Source organism: Anoplopoma fimbria, chromosome 12, assembly GCF_027596085.1.
Source record: "Anoplopoma fimbria isolate UVic2021 breed Golden Eagle Sablefish chromosome 12, Afim_UVic_2022, whole genome shotgun sequence".
Classification (NCBI taxonomy): domain Eukaryota; kingdom Metazoa; phylum Chordata; class Actinopteri; order Perciformes; family Anoplopomatidae; genus Anoplopoma; species Anoplopoma fimbria.
Window position 1 is genome coordinate 1,486,187 of NC_072460.1, and position 20,450 is coordinate 1,506,636.

Here is a 20,450-nt window from a genome sequence, read left to right on the forward strand (position 1 = left end):
TTTAATCGCATTAAGAGAAAAACCTTCTCTTTTCATTTGTAAATTCCTGGGACACACTTTTTTTTCCACCCTCTTTCTTCTCTTCTACACCTACCTCGCTCTCCCTCCATCTCTCTCTCTCTCTCTTTCCGTCCTTACCCCGACACGGCTGCTGAGCTCAGAAAACATCCGCCAAGGCCTCAACACACCAACACACCAACACACCAACACAGACACACACACACACACACTTTTTAGGTTCACACACATACAGTACATGTAAGAACAAACACACTCAAACACTAAACTCTGCACTTTACTTCAGCTGAGAATTTCATAAACCAGGTTGGAGGCACACGCACACACACACACACACACACACACGCACACACACACACACACACACACACACACACACACACACACACACACACACACACACACACACACACACACACACACACACACACACACACATTGTAATTCCTTTCCCCTTAAATGCGACAGAGATCAAAGACTGTTTCTCTGACTCCTCCTCTGTTCCCTCCCTCCATCTTGCTTTCCCTCCTCCAAATCAGTAAATGTACCTCAGCGTACTTCCTTCCTCCAGCCTCTTCCCCCTTGCTTCCTTCCTTCCTATTTTTTCCTTATTTTCCCCTTCCTCTCTTCTGTAACACTGCATCTCTCTTTCTTTAATTGCAATCTTTCCCTTATTATTTTTTATTCCTCTTTCCTTTCTTTTGGTTTCTTCTTTCTTTTTGAAGAGCCGTGTTCCGGTTTCATGCCGTGTCCACACCCGCCTCCATTGTCATTCAGCTCCGGGGATCCACACACAAACACAAACGCACACGCAGACGCGCACACACACATGCACACAATCTTCATTCAAACACTACCCACCATCCCCACCTTCTGTGGTTATTGACCTCTTTCCCTGTACACGCACACAGAAATACACACTGCTTCCATGGGGACGAGCCACCTGAAGAGCTGAGGATTAATGGACCAGTTCAAAGAGTGTCAAGAGCTTTTTCTCTCCAACTCCACTGTAGAAACCCCCTATACGCACACACACACACACACACACACACACACACACACACACACACACACACACACACACACACACACACACACACACACACACACACACACACTCACAATGCACAGATGCATCTTAGAAGTTTGCCTCCAAAATGAAACTTAACGAAGTGAGATATTCTGCTACAAAATGATCTCCAACAGAAAATTCAGCTCATGTGGGAGTAAGAGTGTAAGGAATTTACTTTCAAACTATCACCTTTTAAGGCTGAAATCAGTTATGTGGATCTTCTTTTGCAATTATGATTTGCAGCTTTCATTCAAGTTAGATTAAAAAAGGAAAGCTTCCTTTTCCCCTTCAAACTAACCTTTATTTGTTAATTCAACAGAAGCTACCTTAAAGAAGAATAAATTCAGCAACATGTTGCCATTTAACTGTTGTCAGTACGAGTTGTGAGTTTTTTCTTGCTGGTTTAAGATGACAACACACAAGCTACAGTTCCCCTCCTCTTGTCTCGTTTTTTTTGTACGTCAGCTCTAAACTGTGCGGCTGGTGTCCCCGCTGAACTCGATGGTATCTATTGTGTGTAAAAAGGACCATTTAGCTTCACATTCCTACTCGATACTGTCACACTAAAAAGCACAATAGAGGTGCTTTCACACTGCAAATCTTTTAGTACAGAGCCGCAACGTCAGCCAAACTGTAATACCACTCACTCTGGTGTGTGTGTGTGTTTTTGTGTGTCCCTGCTCTTTCATTAGCTCACTCTGTCCCTCTCTCTCTCTCTCTGGCCATCAGGGGGAGCTCTCATGCAGCCAGATCACCCCATACGAGACCTAAATGTCATTTCTCATTATCAATATTGTGTGTCTTTTCTGTCAGTTCTGCTTAATGTATAAATGTACAGTATGTCCCGGCTAAAGTGCTCAAGAGGGAGAATTATTGAATGAAAGTACATTTTTGGAGACCGATCTTGCATATAAGAATCTCCTCTTAGACGTATAGTTAAATCAAGAATAGAATTTAAAATTCTTTTACTTACCTACAAAGCTCTAACTGGCCAGGCACCGTCTTATCTTAAGGAACTTATAGTTCCATATTACCCAACTAGAAAGCTGCGCTCCATCAATGCAGGGTTACTTGTGGTTCCTAGAGTATATAAAAGTAGGATGGGAGCCAGAGCCTTCAGTTATCAGGCTCCTCTTCTGTGGAACCAGGTTCCAGTTTCAGTCCGGGGGGCAGACACACTCACCACTTTTAAGAGCAGGCTTAAGACCTTCCTTTTTGATAGCGCTTATAGTTAGGGCTGGTTCAGGTTCGCCTTGGTCCAGCCCCTAGATATGCTGCTATATGCCTAGACAGCCGGGGGACTACCTAGGATACGCTGAGCTCCTCTCTCCTCTTCTCTCACTCCCTCTTTATGTATTAATCTCCTATTTATGCACATTACTGATTTTGCTTCTTCCCCGGAGTTCTTGTGCTTTCTCGCCTCGCAGGTTCCCAGGAATCGGGGTTATATTTGGACTGTCATCGTGCCTCCTGCTGTGGCCCTGCTGACACCCACTACTACTACCACTATCATTATTAGTCACATTACTATTATTATTGCCTGTACTATTACACTTATTGCATTCGTATTAGTTGCTGCACTTATTGTATTCGTATTAGTTTGTAGCACCTTTTGTTTTCGTAGTAATCTGCCTCTGCACTATACTTTTGCTCTGGTTTATGCTTTTAGATGCTTGTTTAAGAAAGGAGATGCACTTATGACTTCTGGTGACTAGTAGTTCTCTTGAATACCTATGTTGAATACACTTCCTGTAAGTCGCTTTGGATAAAAGCGTCTGCTAAATGACTGTAATGTAATGTAATGTAATGTGATGTATTACGCTTTCTCGCTTCGCAGGCTTCTATAAATCGTGGCTGTACCTGGACCGTGGATGTGCATCCTGCTACGGCCCTGCTGACACCGACTGCTACCACCATTATTATTATTACTAGTCACATTACTATTACTATTACCTGTACCATTAAGCATTTTAGCTTTACTTCCACCCTGAAGCCCTTTTTGCTTTCTCGCTCTGCAGGTTTCCATGAATCGTTGTGGTACCTGGACCGTAGTCGTGCCTCCTGCTGTGAGCCGACTGACACCCACTGCTACTTCCATTATCATTATTAATCACATTACTATCCCTATTTCATAATTATAATTCTACTGTAATAATTGCTGCTGTTATTATAAGTAGTCTTATTATATGAATCATTTATGTCATATACATTGAATGTGTTGTATCTCTGTTATGCTGCTCATTCTGTACACATGACATCTATTGCATTCTGTCCATCCTGGAGAAGGATCCCTCCTCTGTCGTTCTCCCAGAGGTTTCTTCCTTTTTTCTCCCTGTTAAAGGGGTTTTTAGGGGAGTTTTTCCTGTGCCGATGTGAGGGAAGGACAGAGGATGTGAGGGTCACAGAGGTGTACAGATTGTGCACAGATTGTAAAGCCCTCTGAGGCAAATTTGTAATTTGTGATTCTGAGCTATACAAAATAAACTGAATTGAATTGAATAGTCTGCATTTTATTTTACATGTAGGAAGGAAGTGTTCAGCCAACATCCAATAATGGCTGAGCCAAGAATGAGGTCCAACAGATGGAATCAAGCCTTGCAATCACCTTCCGCAATCACTACACTTGAAGTGCCTGCACATCATTGAACGCGCTCGTCAGTTTGGAAGTGAGTAGCTGTAATGAATGAGTGAACATCACAGTCGATTCATTCAAAATGACGATGATTACACAATGCTTGGTGGTTGCCTCCTGCCTTTCTGTCAGTGATGTTTCTCCATATACTGTGCTATTTCTGTAAACGCTGTTTGGATACTTTAAGCCAGTTTCAACATCTGTTGAGATTTCACCAACTACTACAACTACCCAGAAGAGCTTTGATCAGATCATATAGGAGAGGTTCAACAATCTATCCATATTTTATGTATGCTTAAGTGACTGAAATGATCAGGTTTGCCTGGATACCCATCCTCTGTCGGTGCGACATGTAAACCAGAATGGCTGAAAATCAATAAATAAAGACAAGGAGGCATTTTCAAAAGGATGGAAACATGTCAAAAGGTAAATAATCTGCACAAAATAAAAATTTGCTGGCGAACTAGACTTACTTTCTATGTGTGATTCATGATTTACGTGAACTGTTGCAGACTAGCCAAAGCAACAGCATTGTTCAGGAAGCAGGTCACAGATAATGAGTGTGTTTTCATGACGTTGGATGCTTTGCACTCTGGGTAGGGCTGGGAAGTAAACAGTATGACATAAAACCAGTATGACATCACTTCCATCCCTTCAACCGACGAGCCTGATTCTTGCTTTCAGGAGTGACACAGATTCCATATAGAATGTGTTGGCGAGCAGGTTGCTGCTCAGCAGCATCTGTGCAGCCTAAATGTTACTATTAAACAGAAATAACTGGAATCAAACATCAGGATAGGATTTCAAACGCTGATATGTCATCATCCGTCAACATGTGAATTGATTTAACTCTACAAAAACCTGCAAATTAATCCTTCCACCTAGCTTGTCCAAACCTCCTTATCTACCTCCTCCTCTTTATCTGTCCCCTGCCTCCTTATCTGCTTCCTGTCTCCCTATCTGCTCCTACTGTGTCTGTCCTATTTCTATCCGTATGCGGCGGCTTTGAGATCACCATCAACATCATGATCCCCCTGCTGATCAGCTTCCAGGGAAACATGGCCTCAGAGCAAAGCGGATGACCTGAGGGTATTGAATACATTTAATCTGACTGCCGTGCAGGCATGTATGTGTGTCTATGATGTTCCATGTGTGTTTAACCTGAAGGTGTTGCTTGCCACCTTTGTGTAATCCCTGTGCTCCGGGTGCCGTCTGCACCTTGAAGAGGAAAAAAAATAAAAAAGCCTTGGAGACCGATCTTGCATATAAGAATCTCTCTTAGACGTATAGTTAAATCAAAAAACAAAAACACCTCTTACTCAACACACAACGCCATCAGAGTCAGTTGGACCTAAAACTGGGGCAACATGAAACACACTAAATAACTTACAAAACACACAGATGTGTCATTCTCACAGACGTAAAGTAATTAAACCTAATTTTCACATGTAAAGGCTTTTTGAATGTAAGGAATGTCGGAATGAATGGCCCTCCATCATTAATGAGGCTGAGGTGCCCTTGAGCAAGACACATTCCCTCCAACTGCTCCAGTGGAGCTGCTGAGTGGGGAAAAGATCAGACTGCGGTTTGGCTGGCTAAGCTTCCACATGTGTAAATATGTAGCAGGGTGTTTACCTTCATTTACACTCATCTACCCTGGTTGTTTTACATAGAAACAGATAGAACTGCTCAGATATAAACAAAGAGATACATGCAATATATTTGGAGTGCAATGCAACAAATACAAAAGCACTGATGCACACAGAGGAGAGACACTAATGCAGAACTGGAAAACATACAAGCACACACGCACAACACAAATTCTGACATTAGGATTAGCTGTTTCCGTGTATAGCCTGCTGCTCCTCATGTGGTGGATACTTTTATCCGGAATCCCCCTCGGTGCATTGCATGTATTTTAGGGCAGGAAACCTCAGTGGGAATAAAATAAAAGGTTGGAAAATGTAGGATCCATGAGCATTAGCTAGACGCTGATACTGTGAGGAATGCACTGAACTCCACAAGCATACACACGTAAGTATGCACAGTTTACACGCACAGGGAACATGTGAAGGATGCTAATATAGAAAGGATTTTATATGCAATATTTTAAGTGTAATAAATAATTGCCACATTTATGTGGATATAAACAAATAAGTTTATATCAAGAGAGTTTGTTAAAAATGTTGTAGAAATTTAACAAACATAAAATACTACATGCAGCACCAAGAGAATCAGACACTGTGATAGTTAACAGGGTAGAAATTCAAAGAAAAGACCGGCGGCGAGACTAGGAAGAAAGAAGGGACATTTATAGAAAAAGCATGAGAGCACAGGTGCAATTCTTTGACCAGGTTATTAGCTATTGTGTGCAGTGACAGCTCTAATGGAAAAAATGACAGGTAACTTAGAAGAAAGAGATGGAATGCGAAAGGTATGGAGCCTAAATAAAGGAGTGGGATGGAAATATAAGAGGCAAAATGAAAATAGACAAAAACAATGAAGGAAAGATGATGTATCAAGGCATAGAATATAAGCTGAAATGAGGCTGGTAGACGGAGAATATAAATATGTCATTTGTTTCACAGAAGCCAGACAATGTGGAGCTGCATTTTTCTATATTTTGTGTCTCCAACACAAATATAGCCCATATAGCTCCATTAACACTGCACCATGCATAATCCTGAGTGATAAGCATGCACGACAGAAAAAAGAAAATAACGACGTTTAATAACGTCAGTTTATAACTAAGTTTACTAATGACAAAACAACATTTGATACAACCATTCTGTGTCATGAAAAAAATTCTAATCCTGTGTTCAGTTGTCTATTATATAACAATTAAAAATGGCAAAAGATCCTTTTTTGGGGAGTTTAACAAAATAAATCTCTCTCTTATTTTCCTGTCAAACAGTTTATCAGGAATTTAGGGATGTATACATGAATTTATCAAGTAAGATAAGATAAGATAAGATAAGATAAGATAATCCTTTATTAGTCCTGCAGCGGGGAAATTTGCAGGCTTACAGCAGCAGAGAGTAAAGTGCACACAAGAGACATAGTAAAAGAAAGACAAGATAAAAATACAGATGAAATAAAAAACAAGTATTATAAATAAGCAATAAAAAACAGTAGAAAATCAACAATAACTGAAATATTATATTTACAGACAGAAAAAAAAAACTATTATGGCTATAATTGCACAGTGTATTGTATTTCACGTGTCATGTGTCATGTGGTCTGCTGGGAGCAACCTGACAGGTACCTCTCCTTCACACACCGGGGGTGAAGCAGCCGGTGGTGAAGGAGCTGCACAGAGCTGCCAGGGTGTCCTGCATGGGGTGAGAGGTGTTGTTCATCAGGGATGACAGCTTGGCCATCATCCTCCTGTCTCCCACCACCTCCACCGTATCCAGTGGACACCCCAGCACAATGAAGTCAAATGTGATTTAATGCGACTAGCTACTCATAAAACTGCACCTGGCCGTTAGCTCTGCGTATTAGTGTGTCCATGGCATGTACGCTAATTTCTGCTAACAATCACACAATGCAATGTTTTATAATTCAGAAATGACTCATATTCCTCTACAGCTCCGTATCGTGTGCTGTATTCGTTCAGCTGCACCCCCTTCAAGCAATCCAATCAAATCTTAAGGATTTTATATATATCATATATTTTATTATAGAGATAATCCATGTCAGTCATAAATACATCAACAGATGTTACATGGTGTTTCTCTTAGACAACACTGATTGTTACCTCTATATAGTAGAACTATAAAATATAAAAGCTTAAAAGCTTACCAGTTGAAGAGGTCAAAGGGTCCCATGTGGGATTAAAAAAAACAACCAATCTATCCACAACTTTTCACTGAGAATAACGTCTAACACATTCCAAATAACGCTTCACTTACCTACAATATGGACAGCCACAAATGTGATACAGACATGTATGTTACTCTGAGATTTCATCCTGACTTTTTAATCAAGCACCACCAACAGGTCTAAATAACTTCACTCATCTTAATCCTCACAGGGATGCTAGTGTGGCTCTACTCTTGTTCGAGCCAGAGTGCTTCCTGAAGGAAAATACATTGTGTATGCAAATGTAAAAGACAATAATACAGGATGAAGGGAAACTAGGAAAGGAAAATGATGTCAATGATCAAAGAAGGTTAAAAAAGGAGGATAGATGAGATTCAAAGTGGAGAAGGAGGGAAGAGTAAGGAGAAAGAGGGAGCTTTGGTTTATTGCTGTGTCACACCAACCCAGACGGTGCTTGTGTATTTTTGTAGCTGCTGAATCCTTCAAAGAAAAGTTCAATTTAAAACACCAGAGAGTCGAGCGTGGAAGAAAAGAGATTAGGAACAGAGGGATTTAGGAGGGAGTGTGGAAAGGAGCTGGAGGGGGAGGAGAAAAAAAGAAAAGGAGGAGGGAAATAAATAGAGGTAATTGAAAAAGAACAGGGGTGAGAGAGATGGGGTGAAGAGCGACTGCGAGGTAGAGGAAGACGAAAAGGGACACATGATGAAGAGGAGGAGGGAAGGGAGTGAGGGGGGAGGAGGTGGCGGAAGGAGAGGAAGACAGGTGTGATCCTCCATAGCTCAGGTGTTTGTTTAGCCAAGAGCGGTAGTGGAGAGCAGAGGATTATGGGATTACGGACAGTGTCGTTGGTCATGTGAGTTGCCGTGGTCGACACTGACCCTGCTTACCTCCTCTCAGTTAGGAAGCTTAGCCTGGTGGAGGTGAGGCCACACACCCACACCCACACCCACACCCACACACTGACACATGCCCACCCATCATTTTATCTCCTGTTCAGCCTCTCAACTCCTCCTCTACCTCTCGGTCTTTTTTTTTTTTTTACCAATCTTCTGTCATTTCCCTCCCGACAATTTTATCTCTCTTTTCAATTATCTTGTCTATTTCTTTCTCTTTATCTCCCTTCCTCTCTTTTCTTTATCTCTGTCTTCCAGATGTCAGGCTTCTTTCTGGTGCATGTTATGCATGCACAGCTTATCCATGCCCTTACGAATCCAGCCGGATTCCTTGTGGTTTCTATTTGGAAGAATAACAAATAAAATTGAAGAAAGAGGAATAAAACATTGCGGAATCAGAAGCAGTAGCTCAGTCATGTCCAGATTGTGAGGAGTAAATACAGGAGCAACCCTGGCCTTGGTAAGTTTGTCTTGACTTTCTATGGTGAAAACATTCTACCATTTATCAGATTTTAGCAGTCTTTTTGGTTAGTTTACTTCTATTTGATAATGATAATTTGAGTACAGTAATAAAGCCAAGTGGTAAAGAAATGACAAAGCCTCATAATTAAACTGAATCATCATTTCTTTCAAGCGTGACTCTTTTTAAATCACTGAATACAAATCTGAGATGTGGGCAGCCATTCAGAGGTCTGGTATCAGGGAACTGAAAATGTTCTTTTGTATGTTTTTTGTAAAGATGTATTTGTCACTTTGAAACTATTCTCCTCAAATTCAAATCCAAGAAGTTTTTCTTTGTTTTATTTTACTACGGTATATAATTGGGTTTACTTGCAACACTAAATTGTTTTCTGTTATTTTTGACATGTTCACTGTTTCAAAAAAGCTACATAACTGAAAATAATATATAAAAAAGCTGTGGTCATTTAAAACCAGGATGAAAATAGCTGCCATTAAAAAGATGTATAAAACAGAATTGTTTCTATTTAAGGAACAAATTATCAAAGAAGAGTTACTGATATTGTTTAATATAATTATTTTGAGCATGTTGAAGTCACGTTATAAGTTTTAAAACTATTGCTTGGCTGGAGCTGATCCCATCTGATATTGGGTACTTTATGGCAGTGATTTATAGTGCTGGACAGAAATATCCCTCCCAGACTCTTGGTGTAAAAATGTAGTTTCAGTGAGCAAAAATGGCAACGACCGATGGCTCCCACCATTTGGAATTCGTTCAGATGTTTTGATATCCAACCTGGTATTTTCTGACCAAACAGAAGCAACTATCACTTTTCTAACTACATCCAAGCAGTCTGACATGCACTTAGCACCAACATACATTACATGTACTTGACACACACTGTTGGAGAAGCCTGCTGCGCCAAATAAACAACTTACAATATAAATGATATAAAAGAAACAACATTTTGAGAGTGTGACGATTTCTTGTGTACGATCAAATGTAGCGTAACCTCTAAACACTGAAACCAATGAACTGTACTTTGACTTCCTGTAGCACGACTGCACTGGTTCTTTTCTGGGCATTAATTGGAGTGACGCATGTATCTTCCTAATCTCAATGATTTCACGCCTTGATTGGATCCTACCGGCATTTCCTCTCGGTTCATTGAGCAGCAGCACAAACAGCGTGGCCAGAGAACATGGGGAAGTCGAACACCAGTAAATTACCCCAGTAGGCACTTCTCACAGCAGCCATTTTAAAATGTCACTGCAGCGTAAACAACTGTAATTAATTACAATAATTATGGCCCCGTTCCATTTAGGTGGGCCAGGGCCCTGGTATTGTGCAGGTTGACTCACTGGAATAGCTGTGACACACTGAATAGAATCTCACCATAATTAATTTTACCTTTATTTACCGTGCTATGGCATGCTGAGAAGGGCCAACTAGGATAATCTACTCTGTCCCTTAAAGGCTCCCTACAAAAAAAACATGACAGTGTTTCCCATCTTTTCTTCTGAATTGTTTGAAATAGATACATAAGAGATCTCCTAATAGCAGGCTCTGTTTGCCAAGTTTTAAAATGAGATCTCAAGATCTTAATTTAACATAATGAGGAGGGCTTTATTGTTGTAATGGAAATCTTTCTCTTCAGAATATATATATTTTTTAACACTGTTTGATGATGACGAGATCAAATCAAATCAGAGAGAAAAAATGTGAACACAGAAAAAAAATTCTTGGCTGAAGGACATATCTTAATACTGACATGAATTATTGATGCGTAATTTAAAGTGTGCTATTAACAATTGACTAAATGCGTTGTTTTTTGTTTACAATGTAAAATTGATTTTTAAAAGTGAACCTCTTAACTATTGACACAATGTATAACCAGTAAGGTTGAAGGTGTTTGCTGTGAGCTGCGGAGGCCCAGACAGAAGAGTAAACACAGACCAGAGGCTTGTCTGACGCCAGCTATCACGTTCAACACTTTACCAGTAAGACGGGGTTGCAGCTATTGAGATAAAACAGGTAGGAGTTTGAGACCAGATAACTGGCAGGTAATGATTATAATAACTTGAAATGACAATCTTAATTAAGTAGGCAATATTAGTGATTCCTAAAATCTCTCCTTAAAGACGATGCAAAATATATAAAAACAATTAGAGAGCATTACGTAATCAGTTTACTTCCGGTATGGAATAAATAAAACAATAAAAAATGCATTTATTCATGTTTTTTATCCACATATTCTACATGATTGATTTAGAAACACTGGTATACCAGCAGTACGCTGTGCATTTCTGTGAACTTTGACCCACTAGGTATTAGGGGCTTATAATGTTGGTGATCTGGGAGCTTACTCAACGGTTCTCCCGAGGTCTGTGTGGAAAAGAACTTACGCAAAATGCCTAAACTGGAATGAGTTGCGGATCTGATGGATTACTTTAACCTTCAACTTACAATTTTGAACATTTAAAAAAGGGTTACATTAAGAATAACATTTGAATGTTGTTGTTCAAAATGTTATTTTCTTCTTGAATATGTTAAACATTCCTGTTCAAGCTGTTAAATGCTGAATTTAGATCTCACGTGTTTATGCGTAAAATGTAATGACCCTGCACAGAAAGGTGTTTTAACTTGAGCCTGATTAGACACAGGACTGCGTGGGTGTGTACAGACGTCACTTGATAGACAAATCCTTCACTGGGACACCTTTACATTTATTATTGGCCAATGGAGAATGAGTTTGTCTGACATCAAATTATTTCCAGCATAGCACCACCCGACTAAAGGTCAAATCAGCCAGGCTATTAAAAACACCTGTAAGGGTGCAGATTTATTCTATGCTTTTGCCACCTGCAAAGCATGCACATTTATTCGCATGTAGAATATTTAATGTGACGAAAGTCCCTCTGCATTTTGAGTTGCACTTTATCTCCACCAGATATTCAGTACATTGTGTTAAATTCACCTTTTTAATGGCTTGGTGGAGAACATGCAGCTATCTGGGACGTAGAGAAGGGTTTCCACTGCTAACAAGCAATTGCTTGACCTTTTTCACCAAAATGTGACAAGTTACCGGTGAAGGACAATAAGGTGGAGAATGTGAAAATGCTACAGCCCTTTGTTAACACCAGAGTAATGGGACAAAATAGTATATAGTGGTGTTCATCATTACTGTACTCAAACCAAAAACACAAACACATAATCCCTAAATAAGACGAAATGCACGAAAAAGGAAAAAAAAGGGAAAAAATAAATAAATGAGTGGAGAGACATAACAAGATGTTTCCAAACAGGGCTCTATGGATCACTGAATAGTTTGACATATGAAAACAATGTGAATCATATGCTATGGCCTTTTCAGTCTGTGTGAATGCCTATGGGAGATTTAGGAGCTCAGTGTTAGACAGCACTCTTCACCATCATTATCAGAATACCGAATGAGGCAACAAAAGTACTTGGTTAGGTATTAAGTTGGCTACGTAAGCTACATAATAAAAGTCAGGTGAAAGAAGTCACTGTCGACTCGATCACACACGGGACACAGACAGCTCTCCTAGGTGAAATGCTTGTTAGAGATGTGCTGATAACCAATTTTTCCTTCCCAATTCTGTAACCTGTATTTGAAAATCAGCCAATATTTAGTACCGATCAAATACCAGGGCGTTAAAAAATATTTTTTACAGCTGCATACTAAAGAAAACACAGTATGGATGTGATATTTAATCTTCATTTAGCTAAAATAATCCAACTGAGATTTTGAATCTGTTTGCAAGCTATGATTGTATCATGGCTAACTGGTTAGCTACTTCCATCATCAATTTCAGACCCGATCATTTTTTCCAACACTGATGATGGAAGTAGCTAACGAGAGAGCCAGCTCGCTTCTATCTCATCTCTGTTCAGAATGTTCAGTAGAGATCAGGCAGGATGAAAGTATTGAGAAGCGAGTGACATGTGTTATTGTTGTTGTTTCTGTGTAGCATAAATGAACAGATATTATATATTGGATTGATGTGTAGACTCCATGATACCTGCTCCAGCATTTGAGGCTGTATTGGAGCCATTTCTGATATTGGTATCAGAACAACTCTACTCTTCATACTACATCAATTGCTCTGAACGTCTGACGCTAGGTTCACACTACGAGTGGCAAAAGCAACAGAACGGCCAAGCAGTGGCAGCTACACTGTCACCAAGTTGGCGCTGGAGTATTGCTCGAGCATTCGTTGACGTTGTTATGACGTCTAATAGCGCTGGGAACTGGCTCATGGCACTTTTTAGAGGGAACAAATCAGGGCAAAACAAAATGACACTTTTGAAGTTTCAAAGTGTCATTTGAGCGCTGAAAAAGTTGAGACCAGCTCAACATTGATTTGTAGCCTGTCACACCCATCACACAGCAACAAGTGTGGGGCATCAGTTTGTGGCTTCATGGCACCGGCTTGCATTGAAAAATATTTGTAGAATGTTACTGTGTCGCTTGTAGTCTGAACCCAGAATAATAATGATGAAGATGGGTTTCCATTTGAGTTAAACACAGAGGGGCACTGTCAAAGCGGCAGTATATAATGAGAATAAGTCGCAGGTGCATGCCGGTGCTCTGAAAACAACTAGAAGTCAGTTATTGTAGTTTGGCCCATTGGTTAACGGTTGCAGCAGCAGCTGGGAAGAAGTCAAACTTAAACAAACAGAAATGATACATACAATTTTACATTTAATAGCTATTTCAGCATATTTTTAATTGTGCAAATTTGCCAAACTCTCAACAAATGCGGGCTTAAAAAACGGGGCACAAATTGCACAGCTCTACAGTGTACCCAACTAATCCATGGCAACCTTACAGTACACTTCCTGTTTACATCATCAGCCCACACATTTTGTAAACTAGTTCCAAAGGTCAGTTGTTTCAATTTTATAACTTCTATGTAGATATCAGCTGATTGTGTCTCTGTGTGATTGAAGCATGTTCAGCAGGATAAGTTAAACATGTTGCACAAAGTTAGAAGATTTTACACCAAACTGTGTTGGGACAGCGTTTCTTGGTTAAGTCAGCCTATCTGCTGTTACTGTCCACACACTGTTTTGATTTTCTGCCTACACAAAGCTGCCACTCAGCCACATATCATTTAAAAAAAGTAACATTTAGTGCTGCTTCCAGTTCTCATTATCTCAAATCTTGTGCTGCCCGTTGAATGTGAGCCTTCAGTGTAACTGTGGAACAACACTGTTCATTTTTCACAGTTGGCCAAATGTTCCGCTAATCAGGCCCATCATTGACAACTACCTGTCTGTTATATGGAAGGGATTTCTGCCTGTCTGTTATATGGAAGGGATTTCTGCCTGTCTGTTATATGGAAGGGATTTCTGCCTGTCTGGTACATGAGCAGAACTTTACTTCATATAATACTTATACAGCTACATTGTTTCAATTGACAGGAAAGTATCAAGTCAAATCATAAGACAGGCAAGACAACTTGAATCCTGTAAAAAACTATATAAAGTTTTTCAAGTTTGTGAATACTTCAGACTTAACAAGAGGCTACAAGAGACATATGTTTTTATGCCATGTGTAAAAAGAAACCTGGACCATACAGTATGTTGTCTTATTTTACCAGGTTGTCCTGCAACTTTCATGTTTGGTAATCCTAAATCTGCCGATTTTTACCAGGGGTTTAGTTAATAACAATATTACACTGATGATAGGCACCAAGGTGTTTAATCTCAAATTTTCCTCAAAAGGCAGACTTTCAAATTCTTGATAGAGAAGATAATCCACATCGTTCATGGTGACACATTTTTCCACACTTGGGATACTTGACATTGCGAGCATGGAATTATCCCAACATGCAGGCTTGTCGAGCCAAGAATAATGGCAAATATCAGCAGCAATGGAGGATTTTTTATGTCATGCATTAATCAAGAATTTCAGTAATTGCATGTCTTTATAATGTGTTTTCTGCAAGCATAGATTTGGTATCTAAAGTTTAACAGCTGTTTGAGGCAAAACTTAAATGTACATGTTAACAAAATAATTCAGATTAAAGTGATATTTTCTTCATCGTCTAACTATAGTTTTGGGCAACATGGAAAATATCCAGGCAGTCACTGATGCCTCGGCAGATCAGTGTGAAAACTACGTGGATAATGTAGATGAGTTGCTGTAGGAACTTTTCTTTCTTTGGCAACATATGAAACGATGTGTATTTGCATTAGATGCAAGGACAGCATTTGTCCTTCTTTACTACTGTGCACAGCCTTACACATAATCTGTAACCATTTGAGTGTATGAAATATTAAATAAACCAGCTTTCTTCATGAAATGTGTGACTGAGTTATCCCATGAGGATGTTCTAATCTGTCACAGTTTTTACTACACCTACTTGAAATGGGGGAGATGAAGGATGGTAGAGAAGATAAGAACAGTTTAAGGGAGGAATTTAAGCCTTTAATATAAGACATATAAGTGTCAAAATAGAGTGCAGCTCAATAGAGAGTAGATAGAAAGAAATATCAGGAGATTCTTGTAGGTATGAGTATAGTAAAGCAATGGCAGATATAATCATGGGTCTTCTGTTTGTGTAGCTCTTTCAAGATACAATATCTCAATTTCTAATTCTTCTCATTATTTGACCATAACCCTGTTACCCCACAGACTAAAGAAGGTTTGATTTCTGCTTTGTGTTTAACAGGAACATGATTGGCTGTGAGGGCGTGAAGGGTTGACGGCCTGAGAGGTGGCTGCTCCAATGGCGTGTGCTGGGCCAGGGTCGCGTCCGGACCCAAGGCCTCAACCAAAACCAACACCTCACAATTTAAGGACTAAGGACACTTTTTCATCAGCTATCCTTCAAGTCCAGCCTCCAGTTTTACTGCCCCTCCTTCTTCTGCTTGCTGCCTTTGCGGACCTGGGTGTTGCTGGTCCACCGCAACCAGCTTGCCCCCCTCTCCTGTCTGGACAGCCTTTCATCATCTTCTGGGGAATCCCTGACTCTTCCTGCTCTGGTCGGCCAGATCCTAGATATTTTGGGATGGAACGGGAGGGCCGTGTGGCCGTCTTTTATGAGGACAAACTGGGGAATTACCCTTATTTTATAGACAAAGACACACCGGTCAATGGGGGGCTACCACAGCACACACGGCTGGACAACCATCTCCAGAAGACACAGCAGGACTTGGAGGCAGCTTTACCTGCCCCGAGGTACCTTGGGCTGGGGGTGCTGCGCTGGGCAGAGTGGGTCCCCCAGTGGTCAAGGAGCCGAGAGAGGCAGGCGATGTATCTGGAGGCATCGCGAAACCTGCTGAAGAGTTTCTTTCCTAACTGGACCCCGGAGGAGGTGGAAAAGTGGTCACAGGTAAGGAAAGATGATAAAGAGATAGTGAAGAGTCATAGCTCATAAGAAAATGGATCAGGGTTCATGAGTGGAAGTGCACAGGACACTTTCAAAGTTGTTGGCAGATGTTGGAGAGTGCAGGATACTGACCGGGGGCAAGAAATGCTTCCAAAAGAGTTTCTTCTGTATTCAAGAAAAAAATCTTTGATTCATTGAACATTTATTACAGTATTATGGTACCATTTGTTTTTTGTCCATTCACAAAAGTATTGCTATCATGTTGGCAATGACATTTTATTATGATGTTATGATGAGCACATTTTAAAGCGGGAGGAGGGAGGAAGGAGCCGCTAATGGAGCACCACAGCAGTGAGTAAGAAAGAGAGGGAATAAGAGTTACAGTATGTAATTACTTAATGTGATGACCTCACAAAGTGAGCTGCCCTTTGCATTATTCAGTTAGCAGAAACGTCAAAGCTACAATGATGGGTTTAAACGACTTACGTCTGGTTCTGTGAACTACATTCAGTTGGTTTGGAAAGATTTCAGACTGGAGCATTTTATACTAAAGTAGGGGTGACTGGATAAGCCAAATCCAGACTAAAAGGTAACCAAAGTTAAGCTAATTAACATGGTGTATGTTTGTTTAATCCGTAAAAAACAAACAGGGGAGTATTCTATTCACGTTGAGGTTGCCAGGTAACCTGCGGAGAGGGATTAAACAAACAAGATGAGAACTGTCCCAGCTGTCTCCAGCTTCATATTTAATGGAAAGACATGAGAGTTGTTATCGATCTTTACATCTAACTAAACAAGCAAAGTGTCAAACTATTCCTTTAAATATCTGCAACATTATGGTCTAATACTGCCATAAAAGTGTTGTAAAAGTAAATTTGTATCATCTCATCATTGGCGCTGGAGTATAGGGGTTATATTCCACACCCCTTAGGTTAAGTTTGATATTTTCACAAAATAGAAAATGTCTGAAAGGGACTGAGAGGGATATATTGATCTTGTCACAGGTGGACTTCGAGGCAGCAGCCCAGTCAGTAATGACGGAAACTCTACGGGAGGTCAAAAGGTTAAGGCCCAAAGCATTATGGGGCGTCTCCCCTTACCCCAGCTGTTACAATGGCGATCCCGCCCAAACCATGTTGGCTAATTACACCGGCCAGTGCCCTGCTACGGAGATGGCCCTCAACGATGAGCTTCTGTGGCTATGGAAACGATGCTCCGCCCTTTACCCTCTCCTCACCCTGGAGAAGCTGCAGGTGGGTAACACTACTGTGTTGTACTTTTAAGTATCTTTTCACATTTTTGTTTTTCGTTAAAACGGATTACAATCATGTTTGCAGTTAAACTAAACCTACTGTAATAACTAAGAGAATAAAATATATAGAGAGCACAGAAAGCCAAATTCTACCTCAGAGAAAAAAAATGTTTAAAAGCCTACGTTCACATAATTACTTAAACTTGGCAGGATACAAACAGGAACAAAACAGCAGGGAGGAAAGAGAGATTCAGTCACAAAAAGTGGTGAAAACTACTCAAGCTTGTCCCGTGTGCAATTAACCATGTCTATTCAACCGCAGGAAGACAACTCCCAGTGTAACACATACAAATGAATGAAATAAAAAAAGTCTGGTGTATCAGTGAGGTTTTGTAAAAAGTTACAAAACTTTTCCTTGTCAAAACCAGTGCATAGCAACATTTCTGTGAGCCAAAAAAAGGCACTTCACTATAAACCAATCAATGGTATAATGCAAATAATCAATAACTGTGATGTACCTGGTCTACAGGTAAACATGTATACTATATGTCCCCTGTTTCATAGAGTGGGAGCTCTGGAGCCAGTCTTTACTTGTCCAGTCAAATCAGAGAAGCACTACGAGTATCATCCCTGACTGGGTCTGTGTCGGATCTTCCTGTATTCCCATTGGTCAAGAGCGTCTATGCCTCAACTAACACTTTCCTGTCACAGGTAAGATATCAACGTCTGGTACCAACGCCCTGTACACGCATCAATGATAAAGCAGAACAAATGTGGACGAAGGACAGAAGAAGGTTCATGTTAAATCATAGCACTACTGGTTATTCCCCGTTTCTAAAGTCTAACAGTTTTGTTTGAAAAAGAGAATACTTAGGAACCTGCAGGTGTATTTGTTCCACACTTGTGTCATCAGGTGTTGTATTTAAGCTGAAAATGAACAGAGGCCTGATATGACAAGTATAATGGTGTTTATACTGTATCATACTATGAACAGTACAAAGAGTAAAAGAGAAGGTTCTTTGTATAATGTCTTGTAAACAGGCAGACCTGGTTAGCACCATAGGAGAGAGTGCTGCCATGGGAACAGCCGGAGTTGTCATCTGGGAGAAGAGTGAGACTAAGACGGAGGTATAAGGCTATACATTTACATAAAGTGTATACACCCACGACTAGGTCTGCACATTTATACACTGATACTTGTACTTGATTTCAGTTCATGAACACACAATTTGGCCATTTAACTTTTTTTATCTCACTAATTCAAACTTCAAAGATGGATTTGTGTTGCCAAACATTTTCTTCTTGAACCTGTCTATTTCCAGAGAGAGTGTCAAGACCTGGCAGAGTTTGTCCGCAAGGTCCTGGGACCCTACTCCATCAACGTAACCATGGCAACTCGCCTCTGCTCAGCCTCTCTCTGCCAGGGAAAGGGCCGATGCGTCCCGTCAAAATCCAGAGAGCTCCGTCTACCTCCACCTCCCACTGCCATCCGAGGTGGTGGAGAAGGTGACGGAAAAGGTGAGGGAGTGTAATAGTTCACATCTGAACAAGTATGTCTGGTCCAAACTACGTTTTTTTAAGAAAACATGTGAGAAGTGATACATGAAATGATATAACACCATGTGCAAAGTCATGCCTCTTGATTTTGTCGTTGACACACGTTTTAACATAAAGCCTGTTTCTTCTAGGTGCAACAACAACTTTGGTCTGTGTTGCATTGATATAAATTGACATAACTAGTGTGAGCTAGGTGTCTGCATTATACAACTGGGTGTATAGTACAGTGCGTCTTCAAATTACTGTATTATTTTAGGAAATCATGCTTGTAGAAAGGTTAACAAACACACATGATGGTGAGATATAACATACTGGTACAATGTCTTGAAAAGCTCCTCAAAAAGCTCCGATTGCCTCTCTGACTTCCACCCTTTTCCGATACTAAAGAGTTGATCACAAAAGGCTGTGTGAACATGGTGAAAGGCAATTGTTAAAAGAGACAAGTTCCGAACTTATGTTCTCTCTGTGTGAAGTTGGAAGCTGTACAACTCATTTTGAGTCACGACAGATAAAGATAACCAAGACAACAGCAGGGAGTCCAGTTGCCTGAGGATCTTCTGTCTTTCGACACTAAGAAAGCAGAGAGGGAAACAGTAGCTGAGACACAAAAGAGAAAGATATTGCTGGAGCTCTGAATACAGGAACACTGTGTTCTCTGGAAACACTCATCACTTTTCAGAACATTATGAAAAGTTTGTTATTTTCATCTGAATTTGAGCCGTGCTTTTTTGTCTCTTTCAGACTGAAATCATAAAACGTTTCTGTGTTCCCTATGAATAACACAGCAGCAATGTTTGCTAACATACATATTATTTTTCTATCCATCAGGAAGAGGCAGCAAAAGCCACAGATGAGCCGGACACAAACACTAAACCGGCTGAACCGGACCCAGCTGAGATCTGGAAGAAGGACTTCCAATGCCAGTGGTACAAGACTGCAGACGGGGACGTCTCAGACCAGCAGTCTCCCAAAGACGGAGCATCTGTTGGGGGTACATTAAAGGAAAATACTGGTGATGTATTGGGGACTACAGCAACTTCTACAACTAAAGGTGCCTCTGTGATCGAGTTGAGAGGAAGCGGTTCACCTGGTACCAGAAGCCCAACGCCTTTACTTGAAGTAACTACAGGTGGTGGAACAAATTCACTGAGTGCCCCAAACCTCTACGTTCTGCTGTTGCTGGTGGCTGGAAGTCTTTGCCTGGAACCTTAAAATGAGAACAAACCATCCTTCACCCTGAAGGTCTGGGCTATAACTGCAATATGAGCCCTTCTGAAGTGCCCTTTAGCAAGACACTGAATCCCTGCTAGATGCAGGTGTGCTGCTTTGTAAAAAAAGAAAAACACAACAAACTTCAAACCCATCACTGAATGTGCCAAG

At 40.5% G+C, this 20,450-nt stretch overlaps 1 protein-coding gene across 1 annotated transcript; it reads left to right on the forward strand.

The window, feature by feature from the left end:
* Positions 1-15,658: 15,658 nt before the first annotated feature.
* si:dkey-72l14.3 (Glyco_hydro_56 domain-containing protein) lies at positions 15,659-20,282 on the forward strand. The gene is given in 7 exon segments (XM_054608605.1): positions 15,659-16,264; positions 17,266-17,514; positions 18,078-18,224; positions 18,555-18,641; positions 18,836-18,955; positions 18,957-19,031; positions 19,899-20,282. Coding segments are annotated over 7 exon segments (1,668 nt in total).
* The last annotated feature ends 168 nt before the right edge of the window (positions 20,283-20,450 follow it).